The sequence below is a fragment of the Dipodomys ordii genome, unplaced genomic scaffold (assembly GCF_000151885.1).
Source record: "Dipodomys ordii isolate 6190 unplaced genomic scaffold, Dord_2.0 Scaffold141, whole genome shotgun sequence".
Lineage (NCBI taxonomy): Eukaryota > Metazoa > Chordata > Mammalia > Rodentia > Heteromyidae > Dipodomys > Dipodomys ordii.
In genome coordinates this window covers 2,585,908-2,599,194 of record NW_012267357.1, presented here as the reverse complement: position 1 = coordinate 2,599,194, position 13,287 = coordinate 2,585,908, and the positions used below count along the sequence as shown (strand labels likewise).

The 13,287-nt window shown below is 44.0% G+C and overlaps 1 protein-coding gene across 1 annotated transcript; it reads right to left on the bottom strand.

Annotated features, from left to right (window-relative positions):
* Positions 1–293: 293 nt before the first annotated feature.
* Babam1 (BRISC and BRCA1 A complex member 1) lies at positions 294–1,670 on the bottom strand. Its single transcript, XM_013031535.1, has one exon. It carries the CDS (start codon positions 1,590–1,592, stop codon positions 591–593), a length of 1,002 nt encoding a protein of 333 aa, XP_012886989.1. The 5' UTR covers positions 1,593–1,670; the 3' UTR covers positions 294–590.
* Positions 1,671–13,287: the final 11,617 nt, after the last annotated feature.

Below are 13,287 nucleotides of genomic sequence, written 5' to 3'. Positions count from 1 at the left end.
GTTCAGGACCCCCCCCAAAAAAAAGATAATCTGACCTGACAACACATGACCAGAGACCATCGGGCACTGATGTGGTAACCAAAAACACAACATGACCTAAATGTCCACCAAATATCACTCAAGTGTTTGAAAATGCTGTCCCTGAATAATTTCAAAAAATTTTAATAGAAAAAAATAAATTATGTAGGAAATCTACATAATTAGAAATGTTTTGAAATTTTGGAAAAATAGGCAAAAATTTAAAATAAATGATGTTAAATGACAAAAGCACATACTCCTAGCCTTGTTTTTTTTTCAAATTTTTAATTTTTTGAGATACTCAAGAGATAGTTTTATGACAAAAAACACACAGGGAGAACAAGAACTGTAACTGACAAACTTGGAGTGAAGTGTGGCCTGGGAAAAAATGAGGGACGGGTGCCAGGAGCCCGTGGAGGCCTCCTGGAATCCTGGGTTTCATTCCAGGACCTCCCCTCACCCCCAAGCACTCTGAGGGCCTCGTGGAACATCTAAAGAGGATACCCATGAGTTAAATTTAAGAAGTGGGACTTAAGAACCAGGGTAAAAGTACAAGGATGAATTCGGAAGGTTCAGACAGTGGCCTCGCCCTCGCCAGTAGTTTCCTCATCCTCCTCCAGCAAGCTGTAAGAGGCGTGGCTCTGGCAGGGTCGCTGAAGAGGATGAGCTAACAGCTTCGCCATGCAGTTGTGCAACTCCAGGGCCGGCCCAGCTAGAGGTACTTCGTATTTATAGCTGGTACCCTTGGTATCCAGGCTGCCCATGAAGGCGAACATGTCCTTCCAACTCATCTCCTCCTCCCTCTCGTCGGTGCCGTCGTGGATGTATACAACGTCGAAGAAGAAATATGGGCACTGGAACATTTTCTTCATGGGCTCCGTCAGGGCGAATTGAGGCTGGCAGGGTGGGCGGCTGTAGACAAGGATGGTGCGGACCACATAAGGAGGCGGAATGGTCTGCACATTCTCGGTGACAGGCAGCTCGGTCTTCTGCTGGATGAGGCTGAGGAGGCCTTCGAGATTGAATGTGGAGCAAGACGCCGTCTCCAGGTCGTAGAGGCAGCTGCAGAGCTCGCGGGGGTCGGAGGTCAGGCCGGACAGCCAGGCCGAGTCGTCGTTCACCACGACCAGCGCAAACTCGTGGCTCTTATCGATCTTATGCTTGGTGCGCACGAACATCTCTATCATTTTCTGAGAGACATTGAGGGCATTGGTCTTGGAGCCGTTGAATGACTCCAGCTTCGGTAGCGACATTTCCTCAGATAGGTCCAGGCAGATGATCACCTTTTCTGGACAGTTGACCCTTGGTGTACGAATCTGGACCTCGGGGGCTGGCGGGGGTACAGTCCAGGGCTTGGGGCCCGCTCCCGCTGGATTGGGGGTCCCATCCTCAGCACTGGCCGCCTCACCTTCACCCTCACTGCGGCTGCCGACACTGGCCTGCGCCCCGAGTCCCCGGTCCTCGGCCCCCTCAGGGTTGGAGCGCGTTCGGGGGCGTGGCTCGGCGGATTGCTCTTCCTCCTCTCCCTCTTCCTCCTCCTCTTCGGTATGAATGCTGGGCTCTGCCACTTCCATGGCTTCCGAGTGGCTGGACGGAGCAGGGAATGTGGAAGCCAAGAAACTCTGGTACCAGACCCGCAGTTGCTCTAGGAAGTCGCCATCTTTGGCCGGAAGTTGTACTGCGGTCGCAAGGCTTCCTGGGAAATGTAGTTCAGCGCGACCTCAAGACGCGCATGCGCAGAGTGATGAAGCCAGGAGACTATCGAGAGGAAGTTTGTTTGCTTGCTTGTGCTAGTCCCGGGGCTTGAACTCAGGACCTGGGCACAGTTGTGCTCAAAGCTAGCGCTCTACTACTTGAGCCACTGCTCCACTTCCAGCTTTTTTTTTGGGAGGGGGCGTTATTTGGAGATAAGAGTGGCATGGACTTTCCTGCCAGGGCTGGCTTCGAATTGCAGTTCTCAGAACTAAGCCTTCTGAGTAGCTAGGATTACAGGTACGAGCCATCAGTGTGCAGCAAGTTTTAAAGATACGTTTTTCAAATATAGTGTATCCAAGTATACAAAGAAAAATATTTTAATGTTTCAAATATATACATGTGTGTATATATACACATATGTTTGTGTGTTTTGTATGTATATATGTAAATTTCAAAAAATAAAATGGATTCTCATTCACAAATGTTTGCTGAGCCCCATTTAGATCACACAGAAAGAAGACCCTTCTTGGGTTTGAGCGGTATCATTAGGCATTAAGGAGTAAGCAGGGAGCAGAGAGAACCAAGCAAGAACTTAGGAGGCTTGGTTGCTTGACCAGATCTGATCTGAAAGAGGGAGGCCATGGAACCTGAGGGCTTGAGAACTAAGAGACAATGGCACAGGGGGGTTAGAAGGAGGCATGGAACAGACCAAAGGGTTCACGTCAGTAGTTTGGGCTTTTGGGGTGGGTAGCATTAAGGACTGAGGATTTTGCACTTGCTAGCAGATACTTTACAGATTAAGCCACACCTCCAGCTCTTTTTATTTTCCTTATTTTTCCTTAAATGAGGTCTCATTTTGGGCTCAGGTGGGCCTAGACTGAAGTCTCCTATTTATACTTCCCAAGAAGCTGGATGACAGATGTGTGCCATCATGCACAGAACAGTTCTTTTACCTGTTGAGATGAGGACCTCAAAATGTCTTTGCCTAGCTGGGCCTTGAATCACAGTCCTCCAGATCTCAGCCTCTCAAGTAGCTAGGATTATAAACAATCACAACCAGCTATGTTTGAAGATGCTAACAGATCTTTACTGAGGAATGGTTTAATAATTTTTTCAGAGCTCCCTTTGTTAACCAAGAATAAAAGGGGATTCTCAGACCAGGGAATCTAGGGATCACAGGGAGGTTGACAAACTCCCTGAGGAAAAACCAAAAAGCCTGGAGCTGGGGTAGGGGTATTGTGAGTCACAAGTGAAGTAGAACTGGCAACAGCATCTCATCTATTTACAAACATAACAAATGTCCATTTACATTGAATTTGGTGGATAAGACCTGAGATGGTTTACACAAGAAACTAACAGATCCCAAGAAGAGCAAGGATCTGGGCCATGGGTAAGTATTCAGTCTACATGAGTTGAAGGCAGCATCTCATTGCTTAAAAGGGGAATTGGAACAACATTCTGGGCAAAGGGAACAGCAAATTGAGGGAACAGCTAGTGCTGAAGGGACAGCTTATTGCCCTCTTCTTTGCTATGGTTCCTACACTACATTCCTTGCAACTTAGTTTTGGGATCTATATGTCTGAAGCTTGGATTTTTCCTGGAAGCTGCTCAGATTCAGAGAATGCCAAACTAGAGATGCTGAAAAGTCTTGGAAAGGAATTGTAAGGATTCCATGTATAGATACACCTGTAGATACATCTGAGATGGGACAAAGCCTAAGATCTAGCACAACTAATCTGCAGACTTTCTTGGAGGAGATGGAGACATTCTACCTCTTGATTTAGATATTTGTGACATATGTGTTCAAATTTATTAGATTGTCCACATAAGTACAGATCACTGTTTGTGAATTATACCTCCATAAAGCATAAAATGGTGCCAGATGTAGTTGGCAAGTACCTGTAATCCCAGCACTTGGGAGGCGGGAGGCGATGTGAGTTCAAAGTCCAACTGGGCTCCATAGCAAGACCCTGTCTCAAAAAAAATGTTAAAAAAGAAAAAATTACAGTATGTTGAAAATGAACTATATAACTGAAAGAACAAAGACAGGGGTGACATTGCCCCAAAAGAAATGAAATCCCTGTGTATATCACCTTTACAATACAATAAAAATTTTAATTAAAAAGCCACTCAGACCAGATGTCAGTGGCTCAGCTAGCTAATCAGGAGGCTGAAGATGACGATTTGAAGCCAGCATGGAAAGGAAAATTTATGAGACTTTTATCTCCAATTAATCATCAAAAAGCCATAAGTGGGGCAGTGGTAGAGTGCCAGCATTGAGCAAAAAAGCTAAGGGAACAGTGCCCAGGCCTTAAGTTCAAGTCTCAGGAACATACACACACACACACACACACACACACGCACACACACACACACTCAGACCAGACTCATATCACAGCAGTTTGGAATCTGGAGTTCTCCTCATAGAGTCCCTGCAGCCACAGGTGAAGCTTTAAAGCGAACATTCCTGAGAATAGGCAGTAGGCCCATAATAGTGGTTAGAGTGAAGTCAGTAAGCAATGGTAGTTGTTAGGAGTGAAGTCATGGTTATTGGCAAGATAACTATACTGACTGGTGCCTTTGTTTGCCCAGCCCAGGGCTGGAGAGGCTGAGACAAAGTCAATTGTCCTTGTGACTCCACAGTCATTGAAATCTCAGGTTTGTGGCTTCTAAGCATCAATCAGGCTATCTCCTTTGATAGATTCAGAAGTAAATGTTCCCACCTTTGGTTATGACCTGCTGTAGATAGAAAACAAGATGTCAGAGGTGTGTGTGTGTGTGTGTGTGTGTGTGTGTGTGTGTGTGTGTGTGTACTGCCCATTTGGCTGAGTAGATCTTTTTTTTTTTTTTTTTTTGGTCAGTCATAGGGCTTGAACTCAAGGCCTAGGTGCTGTCCCTAAGCTTTTTTTCTCAAAGCTAGTGCTCTACTACTTTGAGCCACAGTACCACTTCCAGTTTTCTTTTCTTTTTTTTTTTTTTGTCGGTCGTGGGGCTTGAACTCTGGGCCTGGACACTGTCCCTCAGCTCTTCAGCTCAAGGCAAGCGCTCTACCACTTGAGCTACAGCGCCACTTCCGGTTTTCTGGTGGTTTATTGGAGATAGGAGTCTCGAGGTCTTTCCAGCCCGGGCTGGCTTTGAACCGCGATCCTCAGATCTCAGCCTCCTGAGTAGCTAGGATTACAGGCGTGAGCAACCAGCGCCCGGCATCCACTTCCAGTTTTCTGATGGCTAATTAGAAATGAGTCTCACAGACTTTCCTCCTCAGGCTGGCTTTGAACCTAATCCTCAGCTCTCAGCCTCCTGAGTCACTGGGATTACAGGCATGAGCCACCAGCACCCGGCTGGCTGAGTGCAGATATAAACAGAACAAATCTCTTAGAAATCAAACTCGTATGTGTACACTAGCAGTTAGTCTTCAGCATGATTTTTTTTTTGGGGGGGGGTCCGGTCATGGAGCCTGAACTCTGGGCCTGGGCACTATCTCTCTGCTCTTCAGCTCAAGGCTAGCGCTCTACCACTTGAGCCACAGCACCACTTCCAGCTTTTTTTTCCTGCTTATGTGATGCTGAGGAATTGAACCCAGGGCCTCATGCATGCAAGGCAAGTGCTCTAACACTGAGCCACCTTCCCAGCCCCAGCATGATTTTTTGAAATCTCACATCTTGGGATATGATTAGTTGGTCAGTTCAGAAGTAAATGTAGAACAAAACAGAGAGCATGCAGCAGGATGTGTGGTGTGTGGTGTGATAGACCAAGGGTTTTGAATGCTACAATGAGGGTATAGTCTCTGTTCTGTGGAAACAACAAACCTCCCTTGGCTCCTTGTGTGGAGCAGGAAAGCAGGAGTGTTCACACACTAGAAGAACTCTCTGCGCCCTCTGTGGTCTGAGATGGTGTGTGTAACCTGTATTGTCCAATGAACAATCAGCAGGTAAATAAGAATATCTAAGCTATTTACACTGATCTTCCCCACTTATCTGCACCAAACATACAAGACTCTTAGTGGAAACCAGATGCTGGTGGCTCACACCTATTATCCTAGCTACTCAAAAGGCTAAGATCTGAGAACCTTGGTTCAAGTACAGCCTGGGCAGGAAAGTCTATGAGATTCTTATCTACAGTTAGCCACCAAAATACTGGAAGTAGAGCTATGCCTCAAGTGGTAGCACACTAGCCTTGAGCAAAAATTCTCAGGGACAGTGCTCAAACCCTGAGTTCAAGCCCCAGGTCTAGCAAACACACACACACACACACACACACACACACACACACACACATACACATAGAATGACATTGCCTATATTGTGGTATGGGGAACTGGGATGATAGAGGGCTCTTGGGTAAGAGATAAAAAGAATAAAAAGATGATAGGTTCAGGTGGAGATTTATGGTGAGAGATCATATAGTTGGGAGAGAGCAGGACACTTAGTTGTGAAGATGAGGAGATACCTGGGTGGAGCGTGTCATGTAAGAAGAGTGAGACAGCCATCTTTGTTGTCTGTCCAATTTCTCTTCCTTTCTTCTTTTCTTTCTTTTTCCTTTTCTCTGCTGGTCCAGGGGCTTGAACTCAGGGCCTGTGTGCTGTTTCTTTTGCTCAAGGCTAGAGCTCTATCACTTGAACCACAGCATCACTTCTGGCTTTTTCTGAGTAGTTTTTGGAGAGAAGGATCTCAGAGACTTTTCTGCCTGGGCTGGTTGTGAACTGCAATCTTCATATCTCAGGTTCCTAGGTAGCTAGGATAACAGGTGTGAGCTACCAGCGCCCAGCTTTCTCTCTTCCTTTATGAGTGTTGGAAAAGCCCTGATTTGGCTGAGGTGTGGACCTCTCACACATGTGATTAAGCAGATTTACCTTTTTTAGGTTACAAGTATAAATCTGATTGGTATAAGACATTATGGTGGTCATTTTTCTTGACATGAATAAAATGTGATAGGCATGTGATCCAGTATCCTAATGGTAGATGAGAGGAAGACTTCTGACCCCTTTTAGCGGTCTTTTTTTTTTTTTTTTGCATTAGTCATTTTTGAGATAAGGTCTTTATGCCCTGGGCTGTAATCCTCCTATTTGTGTTTCCTAGCATCACAGAAATAAAAGGTGTGTGCCACCATATACAGTCATTGTGTCATCCCCATAGCTGGACTGACAGGTATAAACTACTGCACCCAACCACTGGTCAAGATGGAGTCTTGTAAACTTTTTTTTCTACCTTGGCTTCCCGCCAGACATGATTCCCCAGTCTCTAAACTAGCTAGGATTGATTACAGGCTTCAGCCACTGTGCCTATATGGTTTCTTAATATTAAGAATGAGGGGTCTGGGGAGGTGGCTCTGTGGTAGAGTGCTTGCCTTGCATGCATGAGGTCCTGGGTTCGATTCCTCAGCACCACAGAAGCAGAAAAAGCCGGAAGTGGCACCGTGGCTCAAGAGAGCACTAGCCTTGAGCTGAAGAGCTGAGGGACAGCGTCCAGGCTCAGAGTTCAGGCCCCACGACTGGAAAAAAACATATTAAGAATGAGGAAGTGGTACTATGACTCAAATGGTAGAGTGCTAGTTTTGAGCTGAAGAGCTCAGGGACAGTGCCTTGGCCCAGAGTTCAAACCCCACAACTGACCAAAAGAAAAAGTATTGGGCTGGGAATGTGGCTCAGCGATAGAGTGCTTGCTTGGTATGCACAAAGCCCCAGATTGGATTCCCCAGTACCACATAACAGAAAAGGCTGGAAGTGGTGCTGTGGCTCAAGTGGTAGCCTTGAGCAAAAAGAAGCTCAGGAATAGTGCCCAGGCCCTTAGTTCAAGCACCAGGACTAACAAAAAAAAAAAAAGAGAGAGAGAGAGAGAATACCCTCCTCAAATAGATGATCCTTGTCTGTCTTTGAATTATGTGTACCATGTGTTCTGGAACTGTTGTAACAACTTCATACTAGCCTGAGGAAAAGGAGAAAAGATTAATTTTGGCTCACAGTTTTCAGTCCATGGTTTATTAGCCCTGTTATTGTGGGCCTATGTTAAGGTAGAACATCATGGTTGAAATGGTATTGTGGATAAGAACTGATTACCTTATGGTAGCCAGGAAGTAGGGCCCAAGACAAATGCAGTCCTCAAGAACACGCCTGGAGTTTACCTACTTTCTCCAACTAGGCCTTACATCTAAAAGATTTTGGTTTTGTTTTTTAACCACTTCTCAATAATGCCACCAAATTCTTAATCCATCAGTGGATTAACCAATTGATTAAAGTGAGTAACCTTATAATCTAATCACCTCTCGAAGGGTTGATACACCCATTTGGGAATCAAGTCTTCAATAGATGAGCTTTTTTTAAAAAAAAAAAAAACTTCATATCCAAACCCTAACAGTAGAGTTAGATGAGGTCATGAGGATGGGTCTTCCCATGATGGGACTAGGGGCTTTATAAGAAAAGGAAGAGAGATATGAGCTGTCAGGCTTCCCCTCAGCCCATGCCATTTGATACCTTTTACCCTGTTGTGATGTGACAGGAAGGCCCTCACCAAGTGTGATCCCTTGGCTAATACAGTGCCAGTGCACAGAGGGGAGCAGAATCTTAAAAACAACAAAGAAGCAGAACTAGCCCCTCACCTATGCTAGATGAGACAGTCTTTCCTGTTTAGACCAATTTGAAAAGGGCAGGACTAGAATGATATAATTGAGCACCTAAGACAAAATATTTAAGTAAGTGTTCATTGCCAGATTCTGAAACCTACATTTGCAAGACTCTGAGATTGAGTAGGGTCTCCTTAACTGTTGTACCCAAGGTACTTCATTTGCCTTACACTAGTCCATTTCTTGTTTGTTCCAGGACTTTCTTTATTTTTTAGGGGGGGTCCAGTCGTGGGGCCTGAACTCTGGCCCCATTCTGAACTCCTGGGCACTGTCCCTCAGCTCTTCACCTCAAGGCTAGCCCTCTACCATTTGAGCCACAGCACCACTTCCGGCTTTTTTTTTTTTTGCTTATGTGGTGCTGAGGAATCGAACCCAGGGCCTCAGGCATGCAAGGCAAGCGTTCCACCACTGAGCCACCTTCCCAGCCCCTGTTCTAGGACTTTCTAAATGGACAGCTGAGAGCTTCTAATTGTCAAGAGAAGGAGAAATGAACTTAAGAAATGGACAGAAAGGCGCTGGGAAGGTGGCTCAGTGGTAGAGTGCTTGCCTTGCATTCATGAGGCCCTGGGTTCAATTCTTCAGCACCGCATAAGCAGAAAAAGCTGGAAGTTGGTTATATATTACAGACTGTGATAGACAATTTGCTCCAGGAAAGTTAGAATGAACTTGTGACTTAGAAATTATGTAATCACTTAATCACAATCAAAAAAAAAAAAAGAACTTCGGGGAAGGGAGGGAGGGAGGGGATGGTAGGGGGAAAACAATGGAGGGGCTAACAATGTTCAAGAGGAAGTGTACTCATTACCTCACTCATGTAACTGTAACCCTCTGTATAGTATCTTTACAATAAAAAATTAAAAAAAAAAAGAAAGAAAAAGCTGGAAGTGGGGCTGAAGCTCAAGTGGTAGCAGAGTTCAGGCCCCACAACCGACAAAAAACAAAAGCAATGGACAGAAAGAGGACCCAGAAAGAGAAGTAGCGATAAACTGTTCTGAGGCCAGGTACTGCTGGCTCACACCTGTAATCCTAGCAATTGAGGAAGGCTGAGATCTGAAGATCACAGTTCAAAATGAAAGTCCATGAGTTTCTTACAATTAACCAGCAAAAACCCAGAAGCTGTAGCTCAAGCACTATCCTTGAGCAAAAGAGATCAGGAATAGTGCCTAGGCTCTGAGTTCAAGCCCCAGGTTTGGTATACACACACACACACACACACACACACACACACACACACACACACACACCACACGAACTGCTCTCTTTGGGCCACAACAATTTTATATAATAATGGGATGAGAGGCCTAATATCAAAAGAATTAACCTCCAGATTTGCAAGAATACTTGACTTATTTTCATAATTTTTCTTGATTGTGTTACTATGTTTACATTCCCCCTCCCTAACCAAAACATTCCCCCTCAACCATTTAGTAGAATGTTTTAATTCTAAAGTACTTAGTAGCATGTTCGTTGATTTTAAATTTTATTTATACATTTGTTAACTTGTAACCAGAGATTTTGATCTGTGCATTTTCTGCTTATTTGGATTGATTACTTAATGTGAAGTTAGGCATCAGTGTCTCATGCCTGTAATCCTAGTTACTCAGGAGGCTGAGATCTGAGGATCATGATTTGAAACCAGCCTGGACAGAAACGGCCATATGTTTCTTATCTCCAAGTTACCACCAGAAAACTGGAAGTGGCACTGTGGCACAAGTGGCAGAATGTTAGTCTTGAGCAAAAATGCTCAGGGACAGAGCCCAAGCCCTGAGTCTGAGCCCCATGACCCAACAAAAAAAACAAGCATAGCCACCTTTACATGTCCGGTTAAGTACCCATTTTTGTAAATGTCACAGAGACATTCAAGGTGGTGGTGATATATTTTATCTAGGTGTAGAACTCAGCTTAAAAAAAATATGATGCTGAATATTGAACCCAGGGCCCTGCACATGGTAGGCAAGAACTCTACTGATGAGCTACATCCCCAGACCCCAGCATGTTTTTGTGTCTTAATAATTGTTTGTGTGTGTATATGTATGTGTTTGTATATGTGCATGCCAGTCCTGGCACTTGAACTCAGGGCCTGGGCAATATTCCTAAGCTTTTGTGTTCAAGGCTGGTGCTTTACCACTTTGAGCCACAGCAGCATTTCCAGCTTTTTGGTAGTTAATTGGAGATAAGAGTCACGGACATTGCTGGCCAGGCTGGCTTCAAACCACAATCCTCAATACATCATCCTGAGTAGCTAGGATTATATGAGTGAGCTACTGGTGCCCAGTGGATCTCATTTTTGCTTGGGGTGGGCCTACAACTCAGGCTACTACCTTTTCCTTTTTTTGGGGGGGGTCCGGTTGTGGGGTCTGAACTCTGGGCCTGGGTGCTGTCCCTCAGCTCTTCAGCTCAAGGCTAGCACTCTACCACTTGAGACACAGCGCCACTTCCAGCTTTTTTCTTTTTGCTTATATGGTACTGAGGAATCGAACCCAGGGCCTCATGAATGCAAGGCAAGCACTCTACCACTGAGCCACCTTCCTAACCCTACCTTTGCCTTCTGAATAGCTGGGATTACAGGTCTAAGCCATCAGAATCTACTTGTTTTTGAGACAAACTCTCTTATTTAATTTTTTATTTTTTGTTATTATAAAGGTAATATACAGAGTTAAATAAGTCATAGAAAGAGTACATTTCTTTTTGGACAATGCCACCCTTCTTAATTTGTTTTTGCCCAAGCTGGCCTCAAAATTTAATCTATCTATGTCTCCTTTGTAAGTGGGATTACATATTTAAAACACCAGGTCATTTCACAATGCCTCTGTGTGTGTGTGTGTGTGTGTGTGTGTGTGTGTGTATGTGTGTGTGTTTGCAGGCATGTGTCCACATGCACAGAGGTGTATGTATGTACCATAGCTTGAAGTCAGAGGCTCAAGCTCTCACTTGGACTTTTTGCTCAAGGCTCATGTTCTACTACTTGAGCCATGACAACAGTCTGGCATTTGGCTGATTAATTGGAGATAGGAGTCTTGTAAATTTTTCTTTGCAAAGCTGGCTTTTAACCTCAAACCTCTAGATCTTACCCTAGAGAACTGAGTAGCTAGGATTATAGGCATGAGCCACCAGCACTTGGTTTACTAATTAAGCTACTACACCTCTAGCACACACAAGGTCCCCCCCTCCTTTGTTTTTCTTGGTCATGAGGCCACAACTCTGGGTCTGGGTGCTGTCCCTCAGCTCTTCAGCTCAAGGCTAGCACTCTACCACTTTGAGCCACAGCGCCACTTCCAGCTTTTTCTGTTTATTTGGTGTTGGGGAATCAAACTCAGGACCTCATGCATGCAAGGCAAAGCACTCTACCATTCCCAGCCCCTCACAAGACCCTTTAAGCAACAGAATATACTCATACTTTATCTTTTGATGTGACCTGAGATTTGCATATTTTATACAGGAATTTAAACTAATTAATTTAAGCAAATAGGACAACTTGTTACATCTAGTATAATCTTTTCTAGTTTTCTGGTGCCATTTCTCTTCCATTTTCAATTGTAAATGCGATGAAAATTGTAATGGAAAGATTTAATATGCTTCCTGGTACAAGATTCTTCAATTTTGCTCAGCAAATTGCATTTTTCCTTTTATTCTTTGTAATAATTTATAAGACATACATGGACCTTTTTAAACTGCAAATTTTAATGAAATTACACTATTTTAATAGTTTTATTCCAGATGCTGGTGGCTCACACCTGTAATCCTAGCTACTCAGGAAGCTGAACTCTGAGGATCATGGTTCAAAGCTAGCCCAGGCAGGAAAGTCTGTGATACTCTTACCTCCAATTAACCTACAGAAAATTGGAAGTCGAGCTGTGGCTAAAAGTGGTAGAGCATTAACCTTTAGTAAAAGAGCTCAGGGATGGTGCTCAGGCTCTGAGTTCAAGCCCCACAACCAACAATAAAAAGTTTTAATCCTCTTTTTATTTAAAACAAAGGCTTAATGTCTTGCCTTTTTCTATTCTTTTTCTTCTTCCTTATTGTTCACTAAGATTAAAAAACCCCAGTGTTAAAAAAAATCCTCTTTCTCATTTCTTCTTTTGCACTTTACTTGTTACCATAGTAACAAGAACTATTTCAACTTATCAGTATCAAACAGCCTCTACTAAGTGGTGTTTTTATTCAGTTATCTTTTAATCTGCAGCTAGTTTCAAGGCTTGTCGCCAGTTTTTTTCTTGCATTTTGTCATTCATGAGTTTGTGATTCATGTTTCAGTAATTTATTGAATAATTCTGAGCAATTTTTGCAGAAAGAGGAGTTAATTGGGTAATGTATTAGTCATAACTCTGTGGTTTCAAATTACAGAAACCAGCTTAAATTGACTCAAGTTAAAAAAGGAGAGTATCTTGGTTTACTGTTCTGTAAGTCCAGGCTCAACTGAATACAATCTCATATTCCAGTATCAGGATATCATTTCCATCTCTCAGCTCTGCCTTCACTATGTTTTAATCTTCATTCTCAAAGGGCATTTTTCACATTATGACAAATAGGGGTCCTAGATTAATATTCATTTTCCTGGCTTCAGAGCAAGAAGGAACACCACTCTTCCTACAGTTTTCTGCAAAAGTCTAAGCTGAGTGTTATTGGCCTGGCTAAGATCACACATTCATCCTTCCAGCAAATACTGGTGACTCTGATGGGGGAGCCTTGGGTTACTCTTAGAACTTAGGAGTGCGGCCAGCTCTTCAAGCCACATGAGTTTGCAGATTCAACAGTTCACCAAAGAAAACTTGGGTAATTGCTAACAAAAGAAGTCAACATTGGGGGGGCTGGGAAGGTGGCTCAGTGGTAGAGCGCTTGCCTTGCATGCCTGAGGCCCTGGGTTCGATTTCTCAGCACCACATAAGCAAAAAGGAAAAAGCCGGAAGTGGCGCTGTGGCCCAAGTGGTAGAGCGCTAGCCTTGAGCTGAAGAGCTG